Consider the following 16,259-nt stretch of genomic DNA (forward strand, 5'->3'; position numbering starts at 1 on the left):
ACTGTGTGTAGGCCCAACTTAAGACCATAAGACATAGGAGCAGAATTAGACCATTCTGCCCATCGAATCTGCTCCGCCATTCGATCACGGTGGATAAGTTTCTCAACCCCATTCTCCCGCCTTTTCCCCATAACCTTTGACCCCCTTACCAATCAAGAACCTATCTATCTCTGTCTTAAAGACACTCAATGACCCGGCCTCCACTGTGGCAATGAATTCCACAGATTCACCAAACCCTCTGGCTGAAGAAATTCCTCCTCCTCTCGGTTCTAAAGGGGTCGTCCCTTTTCACTGATGCACGGTGGCACAGTGGTTAGCACTGCTGCCTCACAGCGCCAGGGATCCGGGTTCTGTTCCCGGCTTGGGTCACTGTCTGTGTGGAGTCTGCACGTTCTCCCCCGTGTCTGCGTGGGTTTCCTCCGGGTGCTCCGGTTTCCTCCCACAGTCTGAAAGACGTGCTGGTTAGGTGCTAAATTCTCCCTCAGTGTAACCCGAACAGGCGCCGGAGTGTGGCGACTAGGGGATTTTCACAGTTACTTCATTGCAGCGTTAATGTGAGCCTACTTGTGATACTAATAAATAAACTTTAAAACTCTATCCGGGCCTTTCAGTATTCTGTAAGTTTCAATAAGATCCCCCCTCATCCTTCTAAACTCCATCGAGTACAGACCCAGAGTCCTCAAACACTTCTCATACGACAAGCTCTTCATTCCAGGGATCATTCTTGTGAACCTCCTCTGGACCCTTTCCAAGGCCGGCACATCCTTCCTTAGATACAGGGCCCAAATCCGTTGACTCCATCTACACTTCCCGCTGCTTCGGGAAAAGCAGCCAGCATAATCGAGGACCCCACACACTCCGGACATTCTCTCTTCCACCTTCTTCCATTAGGAAAAAGATACAAAAGTCTGAGGTCACGTACCAACCGACTCAAGAACAGCTTCTTCCCTGCTGCTGTCAGACTTTTGAATGAACCTACCTCACACTAAGTTGATCTTTCTCTACACCCTAGCTACGACTGTAACACTACATTCTGCACTCTCTCCTTTCCTTCTCTATGAACGGTATGCTTTGTCTGTATAGCACGCAAGAAACAATACTTTTCACTGTATGTTAATACATGTGACAATAATAAATCAAATCAAATCTAAAAACTGCTCCCAATACTCCAAATGGGGTCTGACCAGAACCTTCTACAGCCTCAGAAGTCCATCCCTGCTCTTGTATTCTAGCCCTCTTGACATGAATGCTAACATTGAATTTGCCTTCCTAACTGCCGACTGAACCTGCACGTTAACCTTTGGAGAATCCCGAATTAGGGACTCCCTTTGTGCTTCCGATTTCTGAATCCTTTCCCCATTTAGAAAATAGTCGACACCTCTATTCCTCCCACCAAAGTACATAGCCTCAGACTTGCCCACGTTGTATTCCATCTGCCACTTCTCTGCCCACTCTCCGAACCTGTCCAAGTCCTTCTGCAACCTCCCTGCTTCCTCAATACTACCTGTTCCTTCACTCCCTCTCTCAGCACTCCGCAGAGACCGTTCCCTCCGGGATAACCTCCTCCCAACTATACCCAACACCCCTCCCGTCGCCCATGGCACCTTCCCATGCAATCGCAAAAGGTGTAACACCTGTCCCTTTACCTCTTCCATGTTCACCATCCAAGGTCCAAAACACTCATTCCGGGTTAAACAGCGTTTCATTTGAACCTCCTTCAATTTGGTCTATTGCATTCGCTGCTCCCAATGTGGTCTCCTCTATATCGGAGAGACCAAGCGTAGACTGGGTGATCGCTTTGCTGAGCACCTCCGGTCTGTGCGCAATCAGGAACCCTGACCTTCCCGTTGCTTGCCATTTTAACACACGATCCTGCTCCCATGCCCCACATGTCTGTCCTTGCCCTGCTGCAATGTTCCAGTGAAGCTCAACGCAAACTGGAGGAACAGCACCTCATCTTCCGGCTCGGCACTTTACAGCCTTCCGGCCTCAACATCGAATTCAACAACTTCCGATGATTCGCTCCACCCCACCTCCACCCCCTTTGTTTTCATTATATTTTATTTTTAACTGTTCTCCGCCTTTTATTTCTTTCGAGTCTTTCTTCATTTTTCTTCCCACTCTTTTCCCCTACTTTACTCCCCTTCCTTTACCTTTTGTCCCCCTTTGCTTCTCCTTTTCTAAATCTGTCCCATCCATTTCCCTCCCCCCCCCCCGCACTCCTCCGACATCTTCATTTTAGCTTCCCTGTCGTTTGGCCGTTCACACTCTTTATTCTCTCCGTGGGCTGCCATTAGCAGCCTTTCCCCTGGTTTCTGTGGCCGTGACTCATTCCCTCCCCCTGCAGTATAAATATCTCCCACTTTCTGCGCCTTTTAGCCTTGGCAAAGGGTCATCGGGACTTTTCTCTCCTTGCAGACGCTGCCAGACCCGCTGAGGTTTTCCAGCGTTTTCTCTTTAATACTACCTGTCCCTCCGCCTATCTTTGTATCACCTGCATTTAAAAGAAAACATCCCTCAACCCCTCCTCCGAAGACGAACCCCCTTCGTCCCAGGGATCGGTCGAGAAAACTTAAGAGAAGAATACCTTTATCACGACTTCATTGGCAGAGGGAGACATGAGGATCCGGTCACACCACGCTGGACAGCGAGTGTTGGCATATAGCGTTCCCTCTGTGTTGACTTCGCTGTAAGGGTAACTGGAAAGGAGTTACGAGATTCTCGTTATGAAATAAAATGGAAAAGGCAAATTTTTTGAGGATTAGCCACACAATGCATGGTTTGTACACAAAGATTTTAAACTTTTATTACCTGCCGTTAGGAAAACAGACACAGTGACTTTACTACGATGTTCTGTCGATTCGCACAGATAATTAGCAGTTATAGTTAATTCCAGCAAATGAGAAACGAGCAATTTTCCAATCTTTCATTTGCATACATAGTCCACCAATCATAGCATAGCTTTTTGCCCTTTCTCATCCAATAGAAAACCATCTCCTTCATCAGCATAATATATTGGAATTCAGAAGAATGAGGGGGGATCTTATAGAAACATATACGATTATGAAGGGAATAGATAAGATAGAAGCAGGGAGGTTGTTTCCAGTGGCGGGTGAAACTAGAACTAGGGGGCATGGCCTCAAAATAAGGGGGAGCAGATTTAGGACGGAGTTGAGGAGGAACTTCTTCACACAAAGGGTTGTGAATCTTTGGAACTCCCTGCCCAATTGAGGCTACTTCATTGAATGTTTTTAAGGCAAGGATAGATAAATTTTTGAACAGTAAAGGAATTAAGGGTTATGGTGAGCGGGCGGGTAAGTGGAGCTGAGTCCTCGAAAAGATCAGCCATGATCTTATTGAATGGCGGAGCGGGCTCGAGGGGCCAGATGGCCTACTCCTGCTCCTAGTTCTTATGTCACCATATCTTTTGGTAATTGTCATGGTAACTTGTCTTTGTTTTCATCCTGTGTCCTAGCCTGGAATGCAGTGTTTATGAAACTGATGCAAGGTTTAGATTAGTCGCTTATCCTGAGTGCGTAGGCGCTGGCCTCACTGAAGGCCTTGTTGGTTAATTATCATTTTCCATTACTTGACAGAGTTGTTTGTCATCACTTAATTTCCACAATTGTTGTAATTTAGTTATGTCATACCAGCGTCTGCAGTTTTTAACGATATTTGTTTGAAGCGAGAATCCTTAATCTTGCAGAGTAAAATGAATTCAATATTTGGCTCTAGCTGGAATGACAACTTAATTTCCACAAATGGTGCAGCCCAATCTGTGCACAGCAGGATCCCACAGGCAGCACGGCCCAATCGCCATGCTTTTCATTAAGCGATTGAAGGACGCACTTGCGGAAAAGATTTCCCCGCTCTTCTGCGAATGAGAGCCTTGGAAATCTTTAATTCCTCCCGAGATGGTTCTTAATGCCTCACCTGCAGGCAGTGCGGCACTCCCTCAGTTAGAGTTAAATACAGCAAATGAGCAAATAAAACATAGAAGATAGGAGAAGGAGGAGGCCATTCGGCCCTTCGAGCCTGCTCCGCCATTCATCACCATCATGGCTGATCGTCCAACTCAATAGCCTAATCCTGCTTTCTCCCCATAACCTTTGATCCCGTTCGCCCCAAGTGCTATATCCAGCCGCCTCTTGAATACATTCAATGTTTTGGCAATAACTTCATTGCAGAGGGTGGTGAAGTTGTGGAACTCGCTGCCCCATAGCGCAGTGGAGTCTTGAATGGTATCAAGTCTGAATCTTTTTTTCATGGGTGTCCCCGGGAGCATTTATTGCCCATCCCTAGTTGCCCTTGGAGGACAGTTCAGAGTCAACCACATTGCTGTGGCTCTGGAGTCACATGTAGGCCAGACCGGGTAAGGACGGCAGATTTCCTTCCCTAAAGGGAACCAGATGGGTTTTTCCGACAATCGACAATGGTTTCATCAGTAGATTCTTAATTCCAGATACTTTTTTATTGAATTCAAATTTCACCGTCTGCCGTGGCGGGATTTGAACCCGCGTCCCCAGAACATTAGCTGAGTTTCTGGATTGACAGCGATAATACCACTCGGCCATAGCCTTCCTCAACTCTCACTGGATACTGGGATTAGGTGCTAAATTCTCCCTCAGTGTACCCGAATAGGCGCCGGAGTGTGGTGACTAGGGGATTTTCATAGCAATTTCATTGCAGTGTTAATGTAAGCCGACTTGTGACACTAATAAGTAGACTTTAAATATCTGGAAACTTTTTCATCTTGGACTCATCAGAACAGATTGGCAAGAATGCAAAAATTTCCCATCGGAAATTAGGCACCCTTGCATTTGTCCTGATGAGTGCCAGAGGAAAAGCTTTGACAACATGTCTCTCTTTTGCAACTCTTCTCCTCCCCGTTCACCTAAATGAAATCTCGTCACTGACTTAGGGACACGACTGCTTGGAACAAGAGAAATGATTATTCAAGATATTTGGGTTGGGAATCTGCATTTTTTTATCTTTTTAGTTCAGCGCCCGCGTACTGTTGTAAAAAGAGAAGTGCTATCAAAACTTTTTCATCTTGGACTCATCAGAACAGATTGGCAAGAATACAAAAATTTCCCATCGGAAATTAGGCACCCTTGAATTGTCCTGATGAGTGCCAGATGTAAAGCTTTGACAACATGTCTCTCTCTTCTCCTCCCCATTCACCTACCTCGGAGGGAACTCGATATCCAGTTCGCGGATTTCGTTGAAGAATGTGGTCAGTTCCTGGTCGAATTCTAAAAGCTAACAAGAGAGAGGCAGAGGGTTAACGGTCGGCGAGGAAGGTTCGGACACAGGAAAATCAGGAGAAGGTACGGATTTGAGGTTACGCACTGCTTTTCCGTTGTTGTGACGAAAGACATCCTGGTCAAAATAGTCGAAGGTCTTCGATTCGATCCTCAGCAGCACCTGTACGTTCAAGAGAAAGGGACAAACTCTTAAAACAATTGACCAAAACACAACCATCCATTATCCAACCAAGATCGTCAACTGAAACATCCCATGATGCATCGCGGGAACAACGCCAGACAGAATGTGAGCCACATCGGGAGATATTAGGTCAGGTGACCAAACATCTGGTCAAAGAGGTAGGTGTTTAGGAAGCCCGTTAATTGGCCAGCCAGTGTGAGGTGCATGCTGGGAAAGGCTCAGCATTGCCCGAGGATGATGGGAAAGTCCCCAAACACTTTTAAAAATTTTATTTCAGCCCAGACTTTATAGAACCTTAGTTAGGCCACCCTTGGAATATGGTGCACAATTCTGGTCGCCACACTATCAGAAGGATGTGGAGGCTTCAGAGAGGGTACAGAAAAGATTTACCAGGATGTTGCCTGGTATGGAGGGCATTAGCTATGAGGAGAGGTTGGAGAAACTTGGTTTGTTCTCACTGGAACGACGGAGGTTGAGGGGCGGCCTGATAGAAGTCTACAAGATTATGAGGGGCATGGACAGAGTGGATAGTCAGGAGCTTTTTCCCAGGGTGGAAGAGTCAATTACTAGGGGGCACAGGTTTAAGGTGGGAGGGGCAAGGTTTAAAGGAGATGTACGAGGCAAGTTTTTTACCCAGAGGGTGGTGGGTGCCTGGAACTCGCTGCCGAGGGGGGTAGTGGGAGTGGATACGATAGTGAGTTTTAAGGGGCATCTGGACAAATACATGAAGGGGATGGGAATAGAGGGATATGGTCCCCGGAAGGGTAGGGGGTTTTAGTTCAGTCGGGCAACATGGTCGGTGCAGGCTTGGAGGGCCAAAGGGCCTGTTCCTGTGCTGTAATTTTCTTTGTTCTTTGTTCTTTGTTCAGACAGTTCATTTTAGATTGAGGTTCCAGTTGAAATGTAAAAACCGTCTGGCCAATCAGCCCATCTACCAACTGTAAAAGCAGATGGTTGGGTAAAACTGCCTTCAATTGGTCCTTAATGGGCTAAATTGCCTGCTTAATCGGTGGTGGGCACACTTCGAATTCCCATGTGCCCCTCAACTGAAATAGTGCACCATGACATCAGGACACACAAAACCCAAGTGACGTAAAATTCCATCCCGCAAAGCTAGAGATCGTTGTAAAAACCCATCTGGTTCACTAATGTCCTTTAAGAAAGGAAATTTGCCATTCTTGCCCAGTCTGGCCTCCATGTGCCTCCAGACCCCATGGCAATGTGGTTGACTCTTAACTGCCCCCCTGGGATGGCCGAGCGAGCTAATGAGCACGTCTGCCTGGATACAAGGCCCATGCGATTCATGTGGTTCAAGGGCAATTAGGGATGGGCAATGTGACTCTAGTGTACCTTTAGGAATTTTTAAAAAAATCATGTTCTCTGGGGTTGTAAGCAGGCCCTTTTGGTTTCATTGTTGCAGAGATGTCTGGTTGGAAGTCCTTTCATTGCTGCTTCAATGGTTTAAATGGGGTTTTGTTTATTTATATTCGGGGCCTCAGGTACTTTCAGGGATCTTTTATGACCCTGCGTTGTGAGGGGGAAGATGGGTTGACAAGTCAAAGTCAGGTGGTTCCTCCCCAGGAGAATCCACATTTTCGGTTTTGGTTTTAGAGTCAGCAACTGTCCTGGTTGACAAGTAGGCAGGTTTTCTCTCTCTCGCTCCCTGGTACTGAACAGTCTACTGTCTAGCTGGAAGCAGGCCTCCTGGCCTTCCTGGAGTGAGGATTCTGCTGTTGGTGGGTTGCTGGTTAGTAACTAGGGCCTCTCTGACTCTCTCCCTGGTGTTTGGGGAAGCTATTCTGACTTCAGCTTATCTGTGTGTGAACTACAGAGAACTGCAGCATCCAACCAAAGGCCGAAGTTCCAGCATCACGTGATCATTCGTATTTTCTGTGCTAAATCTGTGGCACGGGTTTTGTTTAGGGGATTTGTATTGGTTGGAACTGTATTTAGCTGTTAAGGTGAGAATCATAGAATCCCTACACTGCAGAGGGAGGCCATTCAGTCCATTGAGCCTGTACTGACAACAATCACCCAGGCACTATCCCCGCAACCCCACATATTTACCCTGCTGATCCTCCTGACAGTAAGGGGCAATTTAGCATGGCCAATCAACCTAACCCGCACGTTTATAGAATGTGGGAGGAAACCGGAGCACCCGGAGGAAACCCACGCAGACACGGGGAGAATGTGCAAACTCCACACAGACAGTGACCCAAGCCGGGGATCGAACCCGGGTCCCTGGCGCTGTGAGGTAGCAGTGCGAACCACTGTGCCGCCCTATATTGAGGTTGTTTTTCTTTCTTGTTAGTAATTGGTAAAAGTTCATGGATCATAGAATCCCTACAGTGCAGGAAGAGGCCATTCGGCCCATCGAGTCTGCACCGATCACAATCCCACCCAGGCCCTATCTCTGTAACCCCACATATTTACCCTGCTAATCCCCCTAACCTGCACATCTTTAGACTCTAAGGGGCAATTTAGCATGGCCAATCCGCCTAACCTTCACATCTTTGGTCACTAAGGGGCAATTTAGCATGGCCAATCCCCCTAACCTATTTGGACACTAAGGGACAATTTAGCATGGCCAATCCCCCTAACCTACACATCTTTGGTCACTAAGGGGCAATTTAGCATGGCCAATCCCCCTAACCTACACATCTTTGGACACTAAGGGCAATTTAGCATGGCCAATCCTCCTAACCTACACATCTTTGAAAACTAAGGGGCAATTTAGCATGGCCAATCTGATTAACCTACACATCTTCAGATACTAAGGGGCAATTTAGCATGGCCAATCCTTCTAACCTGCACATCTTTGGTCACTAAGGGGCAATTTAGCACAGCCAATCCCCCTAACCTGCACATCTTTGAACATTAAGGGGCAATTTAGCATGGCCAATCCACCTAACCTACACATCTTCAGACACTAAGGGGCAATTTAGCATGGCCAATCCACCTAACCTACACATCTTCAGACACTAAGGGACAATTTAGCATGGCCAATCCACCTAACCTACACATCTTCAGACACTAAGGGACAATTTAGCATGGCCAATCTGCCTAACCCGCACATCTTTGGACTTTATTGTTCAGTTTCTTACTATACATGTTAACTATATTCTTAAATAAACCTTGTTCGATAAAAGCTCCCTCATGGGTCATTTGAATCATACCTGAAGTGGAATATCTCATGCTCACCCTCGCCAAATTCAAATTGGAAAACTAATGATCCAGGTGGGGGCTTCATAAAACACGTAGGAGTTTCCGACCTGGGTAATAACAACAACAAACGGTGCCCTTGCCTCGTGATGCCTATTATCCCGTGAGTGAACATCAGGAAGGGAGGTTGGGGACAAGTGATCCTTGAGGTTGCTGGTCCAAATTAAACCACGCTGGGCAGGGTGACTCCCAGAGCAGAGAGAGTGAGTGTTTCGACACTATGGAAATTCTCCCTTTCAGACAGATGTACAATACATCTTGGCCGTACCTTATGGTTGTTGCCTCTTTCTTGGAAGATCACTTTCTTCACGTCTTCAGCATCTTCGTTCGGTATGGTCTCTACCGAGGCTGTGCTACACAGAGTCTGAGAGATAAAAGACAGAGGGAAGTGTTGTATTCATCGCCGTTGTATCATTCACATCAAAAAAATTGCTTGATTTACACCCCATCCACAAACATTCACTCCCTCCACCACCGACGCTCAGTAGCAGCAGTACTGCACTGCAGCGACTCATCCTTAGACAGCACCTTCCAAACCCACACCCTCTACCATCTAGAAGGACAAGGGCAGCAGACACATGGGGAACACCACCACCTGCAAGTTCCCCTCCGAGCCACTCACCATCCTGACTTGGAAATATATCGGCCGTTCCTTCACTGTCGCTGGGTCAAAATCCTGGAACTCCCTCCCTAACAACATTTGGGTCAACCCACAGCACGTGGACAGCAGCGATTCAAGATGGCGGCTCACCACCACCTTCTCAAGGGGCAACTAGGGATGGGCAATAAATGCTGGGCCCAGCCAGCGACGCCCGTGTCCCACGGATGAATAAATAAAAATTGAAGCTTTATAAACAAGTTTCACACTCATTTACAGTGACATTCTGAAGCAAAATATGCCACATCATCGGCCGGCACGTTGGCACAGTGGTTGGCACTGCTGCCTCACAGCGCCAGGGACCCAGGTTCGATTCCCAGCCTCGGGTCACTGTCTGTGTGGAGTTTGCACGTTCTCCCCGTGTCTGCGTGGGTTTCCTCCGGATGCTCCGGTTTCCTCCCACAGTCCAAAGATGTGCTGGTTAGGTGGATTGGCCATGACAAATGTACCCTTGTGTCGGGGGAGTGGCAGGGTAAATGTAAGGGGTTACAGGAATAGGGCCTGGGCGGGATTGTGGTCGGTGCAGACTCGATGGGCCGAATGGCCTCCTTCTGCACTGTAGGGATTCTATAGATTCTATGCTAAATTCTCCCGAACAGGCTGCGGCGACTCGGGGATTTTCACAGTAACTTCATTGCAGTGTTAATGTAAGCCGACTTGCAACACTAATACGTAAACTTAAACTTAAAGGAGCGCAGTGATCTCGGAGGGTTATGGGAGACTGGAGGAGATACGGAGAGATGACACCAGGGAGGGACTTGAAAACAAGTGTGAGAATTTTTAATATCAAGGCGTTGATTGATTGGGAGTCACTGTGGGTCAGCGAGCTTGGGGAGGGAGGGGGTGACAGGGGAATGGGAACTCAGTGCAAGTTAAGACCTGGACTGCAATTGATCAATTGGGCCAGTGGGCTGACGAATGACAGATACAGTTTAATTTAGATAAATGCGAGGTGATGCATTTTGGTAGATTGAGCCAGGGTAGGACTTACTCCGTTAATGGTCGGGCGTTGGGGAGAGTTACAGAACAAAGAGATCTAGGGGTACAGGTTCATAGCTCCTTGAAAGTGGAGTCACAGGTGGACAGAGTGGTGAAGAAGGCATTCGGCATGATTGGTTTCATCGGTCAGAACATTGAATACAGGAGTTGGGACGTCTTGTTGAAGTTGTACAAGACATTGGTAAGGCCACACTTGGAATAATGTGTGCCGTTCTGGTCACCCTATTATAGAAAGGATATTATTAAACTAGAAAGAGTGCAAAAAAGCTTTATTAGGATGCTACCGGGACTTGATGGTTTGAGTTATAAGGAGAGGCTGGATAGACTGGGACCTTTTTCTCTGGAGCGTAGGAGACTGAGGGGTGATCTTATAGAGGTCTATAAAATAATGAGGGGCATAGATCAGCGAGATAGTCAATATCTTTTCCCAAAGGTAGGGGAGTCTAAAACTAGAGGGCACAGGTTTAAGGTGAGAGGGGAGAGATACAAAAGGGTCCAGGGGGACAATTGTTTCACGCAGAGGGTGGTGAGTGTCTGGAACGAGCTGCCAGAGGTAGTAGTAGAGGCGGGTACAATTTTGTCTTATAAAAAGCGTTTAGATAGTTATGTGGGTAAGATGGGTATAGAGGGATATGGGCCAAACGCGGGCAATTGGGACTAGCTTAGGGGTTTAAAAAGAAAAGGGCGGCATGGAAAAGTTGTGTCGAAGGGCCTGTTTCCATGCTGTAAACCTCTATGACTCTATGACAGCAGAGTTCTAAATGACTTTATGGAGGGGAGAATGTGGGACTGCAGCCGGAAGTGTGTTGGGTTAATCAAACTCGAGATAGCATAGACAAAGGTAACGTGGTTGATGTGGTGTATATAGACTTTCAATAGAGTTCGATCGGGTGTCTCACACACACACACACACACACTTACACAAAAATGGAATCAGAGGCATGCGAATTTGGCTCGGTAACGGGAAAGGGAGTTGCTTTTTGGAATTTACGAGAAGGGTTTAATTTAACCGGAATTCTATGCAGTTGGAGTGAGCAGGAATAGAGTATCCCACACTGGAACTCGCTGGGACTTCCATAACACAGACTATCGGGCGCAGTGATCCAAGAACATTACCTCAACCACTCTCTGCGTGTCCAGACGCACGTTGAAATCTCCGAAAATTAAGAAGGGCACCTTTTCATAGCGGGCGTCCGTAATCCTGCAAAAGGAAGAAGGATAAGGAACACATGGCCTACTCTTCTCTTACTCCATCTCTCTCTCCGTCAGTCCGATTCTCGCAATCCGACCTACTCTGTGGTTTTTTGGAATACCTGAGAAAAAAATCTTGTAACCCGAAACTATGGCTTGCTATGGACACTCCCGTACTCAAAGACCTGGCTATGTGAATCTCACAGGCCTTGTATCCAGGCAGGCATGCTATTTAGCAATCCTTTGAATCCCCAACTCCATTCTCTGTTGGAATTAACTAGAGAGTTTAGAGTGCAACCATTTATAAAATCTATAACTTGGAGACTAACAGTCTCCACACTGTCAGCATGGATGTTCTTGTCATTGTCCACAGGTCTGAATATCCTGCACCTTCTTCCCCGTGAAACAACCTGGGCTACCCTTTAACCTTTAACAACAAGGCCAGCCAAGCTTGTTGCCGGGCAGAATTTGGAGCTCGTCACATGACCCCTTTGTGATGTCACTGTACCTTTATGAGTTTTTTAAAAAATTCATGCTCAGAGTGATGTCATAGTTGGGAGGAGAAAAATCTGTGGGCAGGTCAGGTGACGGGGGTTCATTTTCAGTTTCAGTTTGGAGCTGCAGGTTTGAGTTTTAGTTTTAGAAGGGGCAGCACGTTAAAAAGAGCTGTATTCCCTCTCTCCCTGTTGATTTGGAAATTCTGTTGGTTAGCTGAAAACAAGATCTTGTGTTCCTGAAGGGTGAAAATCTGCTGTTGTTGGGGGCTAGGCCAGAGTTTCTCTGGTGTTTTGGGAAGCTGTCTTGTCTTCAAACTGTTCAGAGAGAATCCAGAGAACTGCAGACTTGAACCAAAGGACTCAATTTCCCTTATAAAGTGAGCTGTAGACATTGCAGCATTGAACCTGTTTAAAGGGTCTTGTCTATGGCAAGGGTTTTGGTTTGAACATTTTAGATGAATTCATTGAGGTTGATACATTATTTGTTTCTCTTGTTTGTAAATGATATTTGATTTATTATTGTCACATGTACTGGGACACAGTGAAAAGTATTGTTTGATTTATTATTGTCACATGTACTGGGACACAGTGAAAAGTATTGTTTGATTTATTATTGTCACATGTACTGGGATACAGTGAAAAGTATTGTTTGATTTATTATTGACACATGTACTGGGATACAGTGAAAAGTATTGTTTGATTTATTATTGTCACATGTACTGGGATACAGTGAAAAGTATTGTTTGATTTATTATTGTCACATGTACTGGGATACAGTGAAAAGCATTGTTTCTTGCACGCTATACAGACAAAGCATACCATTCATAGAGAAGGAAAGGAGAGAGTGCAGAATGTAGTGTTACAGTCATAGCTAGGGTGTAGAGAAAGATCAACTTAATGCAAGGTAGGTCCGTTCAAAAGTCTGATGGCAGCAGGGAAGAAGCTGTTCTTGAGTCGGTTGGTACGTGACCTCAGACTTTTGTATCTTTTTCCCGACGGAAGAAGGTGGAAGAGAGAATGTCCGGGGAGCGTGGGGTCCTTGATTATGCTGGCTGCTTTTCCCGAGGCAGCGGGAAGTGTAGACAGAGTCAATGGATGGGAGGCTGGTTTGCATGATGGATTGGGCTACATTCATGACCTTTTGTAGTTTCTTGCGGTCTTGGGCAGAGCAGGAGCCAGACCAAGCTGTGATACAACCAGAAAGGATGCTTTCTATGGTGCATCTGTAAAGGTTGCTGAGAGTCGTAACTGAGATGCCAAATTTCCTGAATCCTCTGAGAAAGCAGAGGTGTTGGTGAACTTTCTTAACTATAGTGTCGGCCTGGGGGGGACCAGGACAGGGTTGATAGAAGCTCTTGCTAATTTTCTTCCTATACATGTTAACTATATTCTTAAATAAACTTTGTTTGATAAAAGCTCCCTCGTGGGTCACTTGAATCATACCTGAAGTGAAACATTTCCTGCTTGCCCGAGCCAAACTCAAGGTGCAAAGTGTATGATCCAGGCGGCCTCCATCAAATAGTTTGGAGTTTCTAACCTGAACCAGAATATTCCTCCGTTTTACCACAAAGACGTGAGGAGCTAATAAACTTTGTGATTGGTACACCTACCTGCTGAGGACATGTCCCAGTGCCTTGCGTCTGTTTCCTGGGAAGGTGGATGGGCTCTTCCAGGCGATGAGGTTGGAGGCGTCGTGGAACAGGTGGATGTTGACCAGGTCAAAGACGCTGTCGCGGGAAAAATAGATCAGTTCAGTCTTGGGAAAGAGAGAACGCAGAAGCGGGACACATTGAGAGAATTACTAACTTGAGGATAGCTAAGAAGCATGACTGCCTGGATACAAGGCCCAGGTGATTCATGTAACCACTGTTGTCACGTAGGATATGTGTCATGGGTTAACTCAAATAATGCGCGGTGAGTACTCAAATCTTATAAGCTTTTATTACCTGCTCGCAAGAGAACAGATGATATTTTACGATGGTATTCTGCTGATTCATACTGATAATTAGTAGTTATAGTTCGTTACAGCAAATGAGAATCAAGCGACTTTCTAATTCCTTATTTGCAGACATAGTCCACCAATCATAGCATAGCTTTTTGCCCTTTCTTATCCAATAGAACACCATCTCCTTCATTAGCATAATATGTCATCATATGGGTGGCACAGTGGTTAGCACTGCTGCCTCACAGTGCCAGGGACCCAGGTTCGATTCCCGGCTTGGGTCACTGTCTGTGCGGAGTTTGCACGTTCTCCCCCCGTGTCTGCGTGGGTTTCCTCCGGGTGCTCCGGTTTCCTCCCACAGTCTGAAAGACGTGTGGGTTAGGTGGATTGGCCATGCTAAATTGCCCCTTGGTGTCAGAGGAATTAGAAGGGTAAATACATGGGGTTGCAGTGATAGGACCCCGGTGGAATTGTTGTCAATGCAGGCTCGATGGGCCGAATGGCCTCCTTCTGCACTATAAGGATTCCATGAAACAAATCTTGTTATTTGGTCATTGTCATTGTAACTTGTCTTTGTTTCATCCTGTGTCCTAGCCTGGAATGCAGTGTTTATGAAACTAACACATGGTTTAGATTAGTTGCTTATCCTGAGTACGTAGGCGCTGGCCTCATTGAAGGCCTTGTTGGCTAATAATCATTTGACAGAGTTGTTTGTCATCACTTAATTTCCACAATTGTTGTAACTTAATTAAGCCATACTAGTGCCTGTTTTAACTGCTTTTAACAATAGTTTCACAATATTAATTTGAAGTGAGCATCCTTAATCTTGCAGAGCAAAATGAATTCAATATTTGGCCATAGTTGGAATGACAACTTAATTTCCACAAATGGTGCAGTCCAATTTGTGCACAGCAGGATCCCACAAGCAGCACGCAATTGCCATGCTTTTCATTTAGTGATTGAAGGATGCACGTGCGGAAAGGATTTCCCCATTCTGATGCGAAAGAGTGCCTCAGAAAGATGGTGCCTTAATACCTCACCTACAGGCAGTGCGGCACTCCCGCAGTGGCAGCACTTAGCTGCAGGAAGGACGGGAAGGGAGTTGGGAAGGGAAGGATTCACAAGAATGCTTCCAGGGATGAGGGACTTTATGAGGATAGATTGGAGATGTTGGGTCTGTTCTACTTGGGGAAGAAAGGAGATTCGATCGAGGTGTTCCAAATCATGAGGGGGCTTGGGACAGATTCGATCGGGAGAAATTGTTCCCATTGCTGGAAGGATCGAGAACTAGAGGGGGCACAGGTTTACTGTGATGGCTAAAGAAGCAATAGCGACACAAGGAGAAACCTCCTCACACGACGAGTGGTTAGGTTGTGGAATGCACTGTCCGACAGCGCGGTGGAGACAGAGTCAATCGATCTTTCGAAAGGGGAATTGGCACTTTACCTCAAGAGTATAGAGTCTGCAGCGGTGCAAAATTGGCAGGGGAGTGGGATAGCCGGCATAGAATGGGCTGAGTGGCCTCCAACAGGCTTAGACCAATCCATGAGCCTCATATTGGATTTTTCCAAGTTGGAATGGGACAAGAGTCGTTGGTTCTCCAACTCGGGAATCATCTCCACCCAGGGTTAGAATTGGAGGCGATGGCCTAATGGTATTATCGCTCGACTAATTAATCCAGAAACTCGGCTAATGTTCTGGGGACCCGGGTTCGAATCCCGCAATGGGAATTTGAAAATTTTTTAAAAATCTGGAATTAAGAATCAATGATGAACCATTGCCGATTGTCGGAAAAACCCACCTGGTTTACGAATGTCCTTTGGGGAAGGAAATCTGCCGTCCTTACCTGGTCTGGCCTACATGTGACTCCAGAGCCACAGCAATGTGGTTGACTCTCAACTGCCCTCGGGCAACTAGGGATGGGCAATAAACGCCCATGTCCCACACACAAACAGGAACATGATCAATAATGGGTAAAGATGGCATCTTACCGATCCTGAATTCTCCATCGTGTCCGAATGTATCCTTTCCGGGACCATTTAAACTAGGGAAGAAGGAAGGATTATCAGTGAAGGCGTGGTGACATCGGTAAAGCACTAGTGACATCCTGGGGGTTCCCATTGACCAGAAACTGAGCTGGACCCAGCCATATAAATACTGTGGCTCCCAGAGCAGGTCAGAGGCTGGGAATCCTGCGGAGAGTAACTCACCTCCTGACTCCCCCAAAGCCTGTCCACCATCTACAAGGCACAAGTCAGGAGTGTGATGGAATACTCCCCACTTGCCTGGATGGGTGCGGCTT

At 46.5% G+C, this 16,259-nt stretch overlaps 2 protein-coding genes across 3 annotated transcripts in view; both read right to left on the bottom strand.

Annotated features, from left to right (window-relative positions):
- dock5 (dedicator of cytokinesis 5) overlaps positions 1-16,259 on the bottom strand; it is a 293,002-nt gene that overhangs the window by 210,074 nt on the left and 66,669 nt on the right. The window lies entirely within an intron of this gene.
- Positions 1-16,259, bottom strand: part of LOC144510054 (inositol polyphosphate-5-phosphatase A-like) — a 59,792-nt gene that overhangs the window by 12,229 nt on the left and 31,304 nt on the right. For both annotated transcript variants that reach the window (XM_078239278.1, XM_078239279.1), the window contains exons 7-13: positions 15,949-16,001; positions 13,626-13,742; positions 11,444-11,528; positions 8,939-9,034; positions 5,353-5,427; positions 5,189-5,262; positions 2,588-2,699 (exon numbers count right to left, since the gene is read on the bottom strand). In XM_078239278.1, the coding sequence (XP_078095404.1) occupies positions 2,588-2,699; positions 5,189-5,262; positions 5,353-5,427; positions 8,939-9,034; positions 11,444-11,528; positions 13,626-13,742; positions 15,949-16,001 (612 nt within the window). The remainder of the gene's footprint in view (positions 1-2,587; positions 2,700-5,188; positions 5,263-5,352; positions 5,428-8,938; positions 9,035-11,443; positions 11,529-13,625; positions 13,743-15,948; positions 16,002-16,259) is intronic.

This window comes from Mustelus asterias, chromosome 22, assembly GCF_964213995.1.
Source record: "Mustelus asterias chromosome 22, sMusAst1.hap1.1, whole genome shotgun sequence".
Classification (NCBI taxonomy): domain Eukaryota; kingdom Metazoa; phylum Chordata; class Chondrichthyes; order Carcharhiniformes; family Triakidae; genus Mustelus; species Mustelus asterias.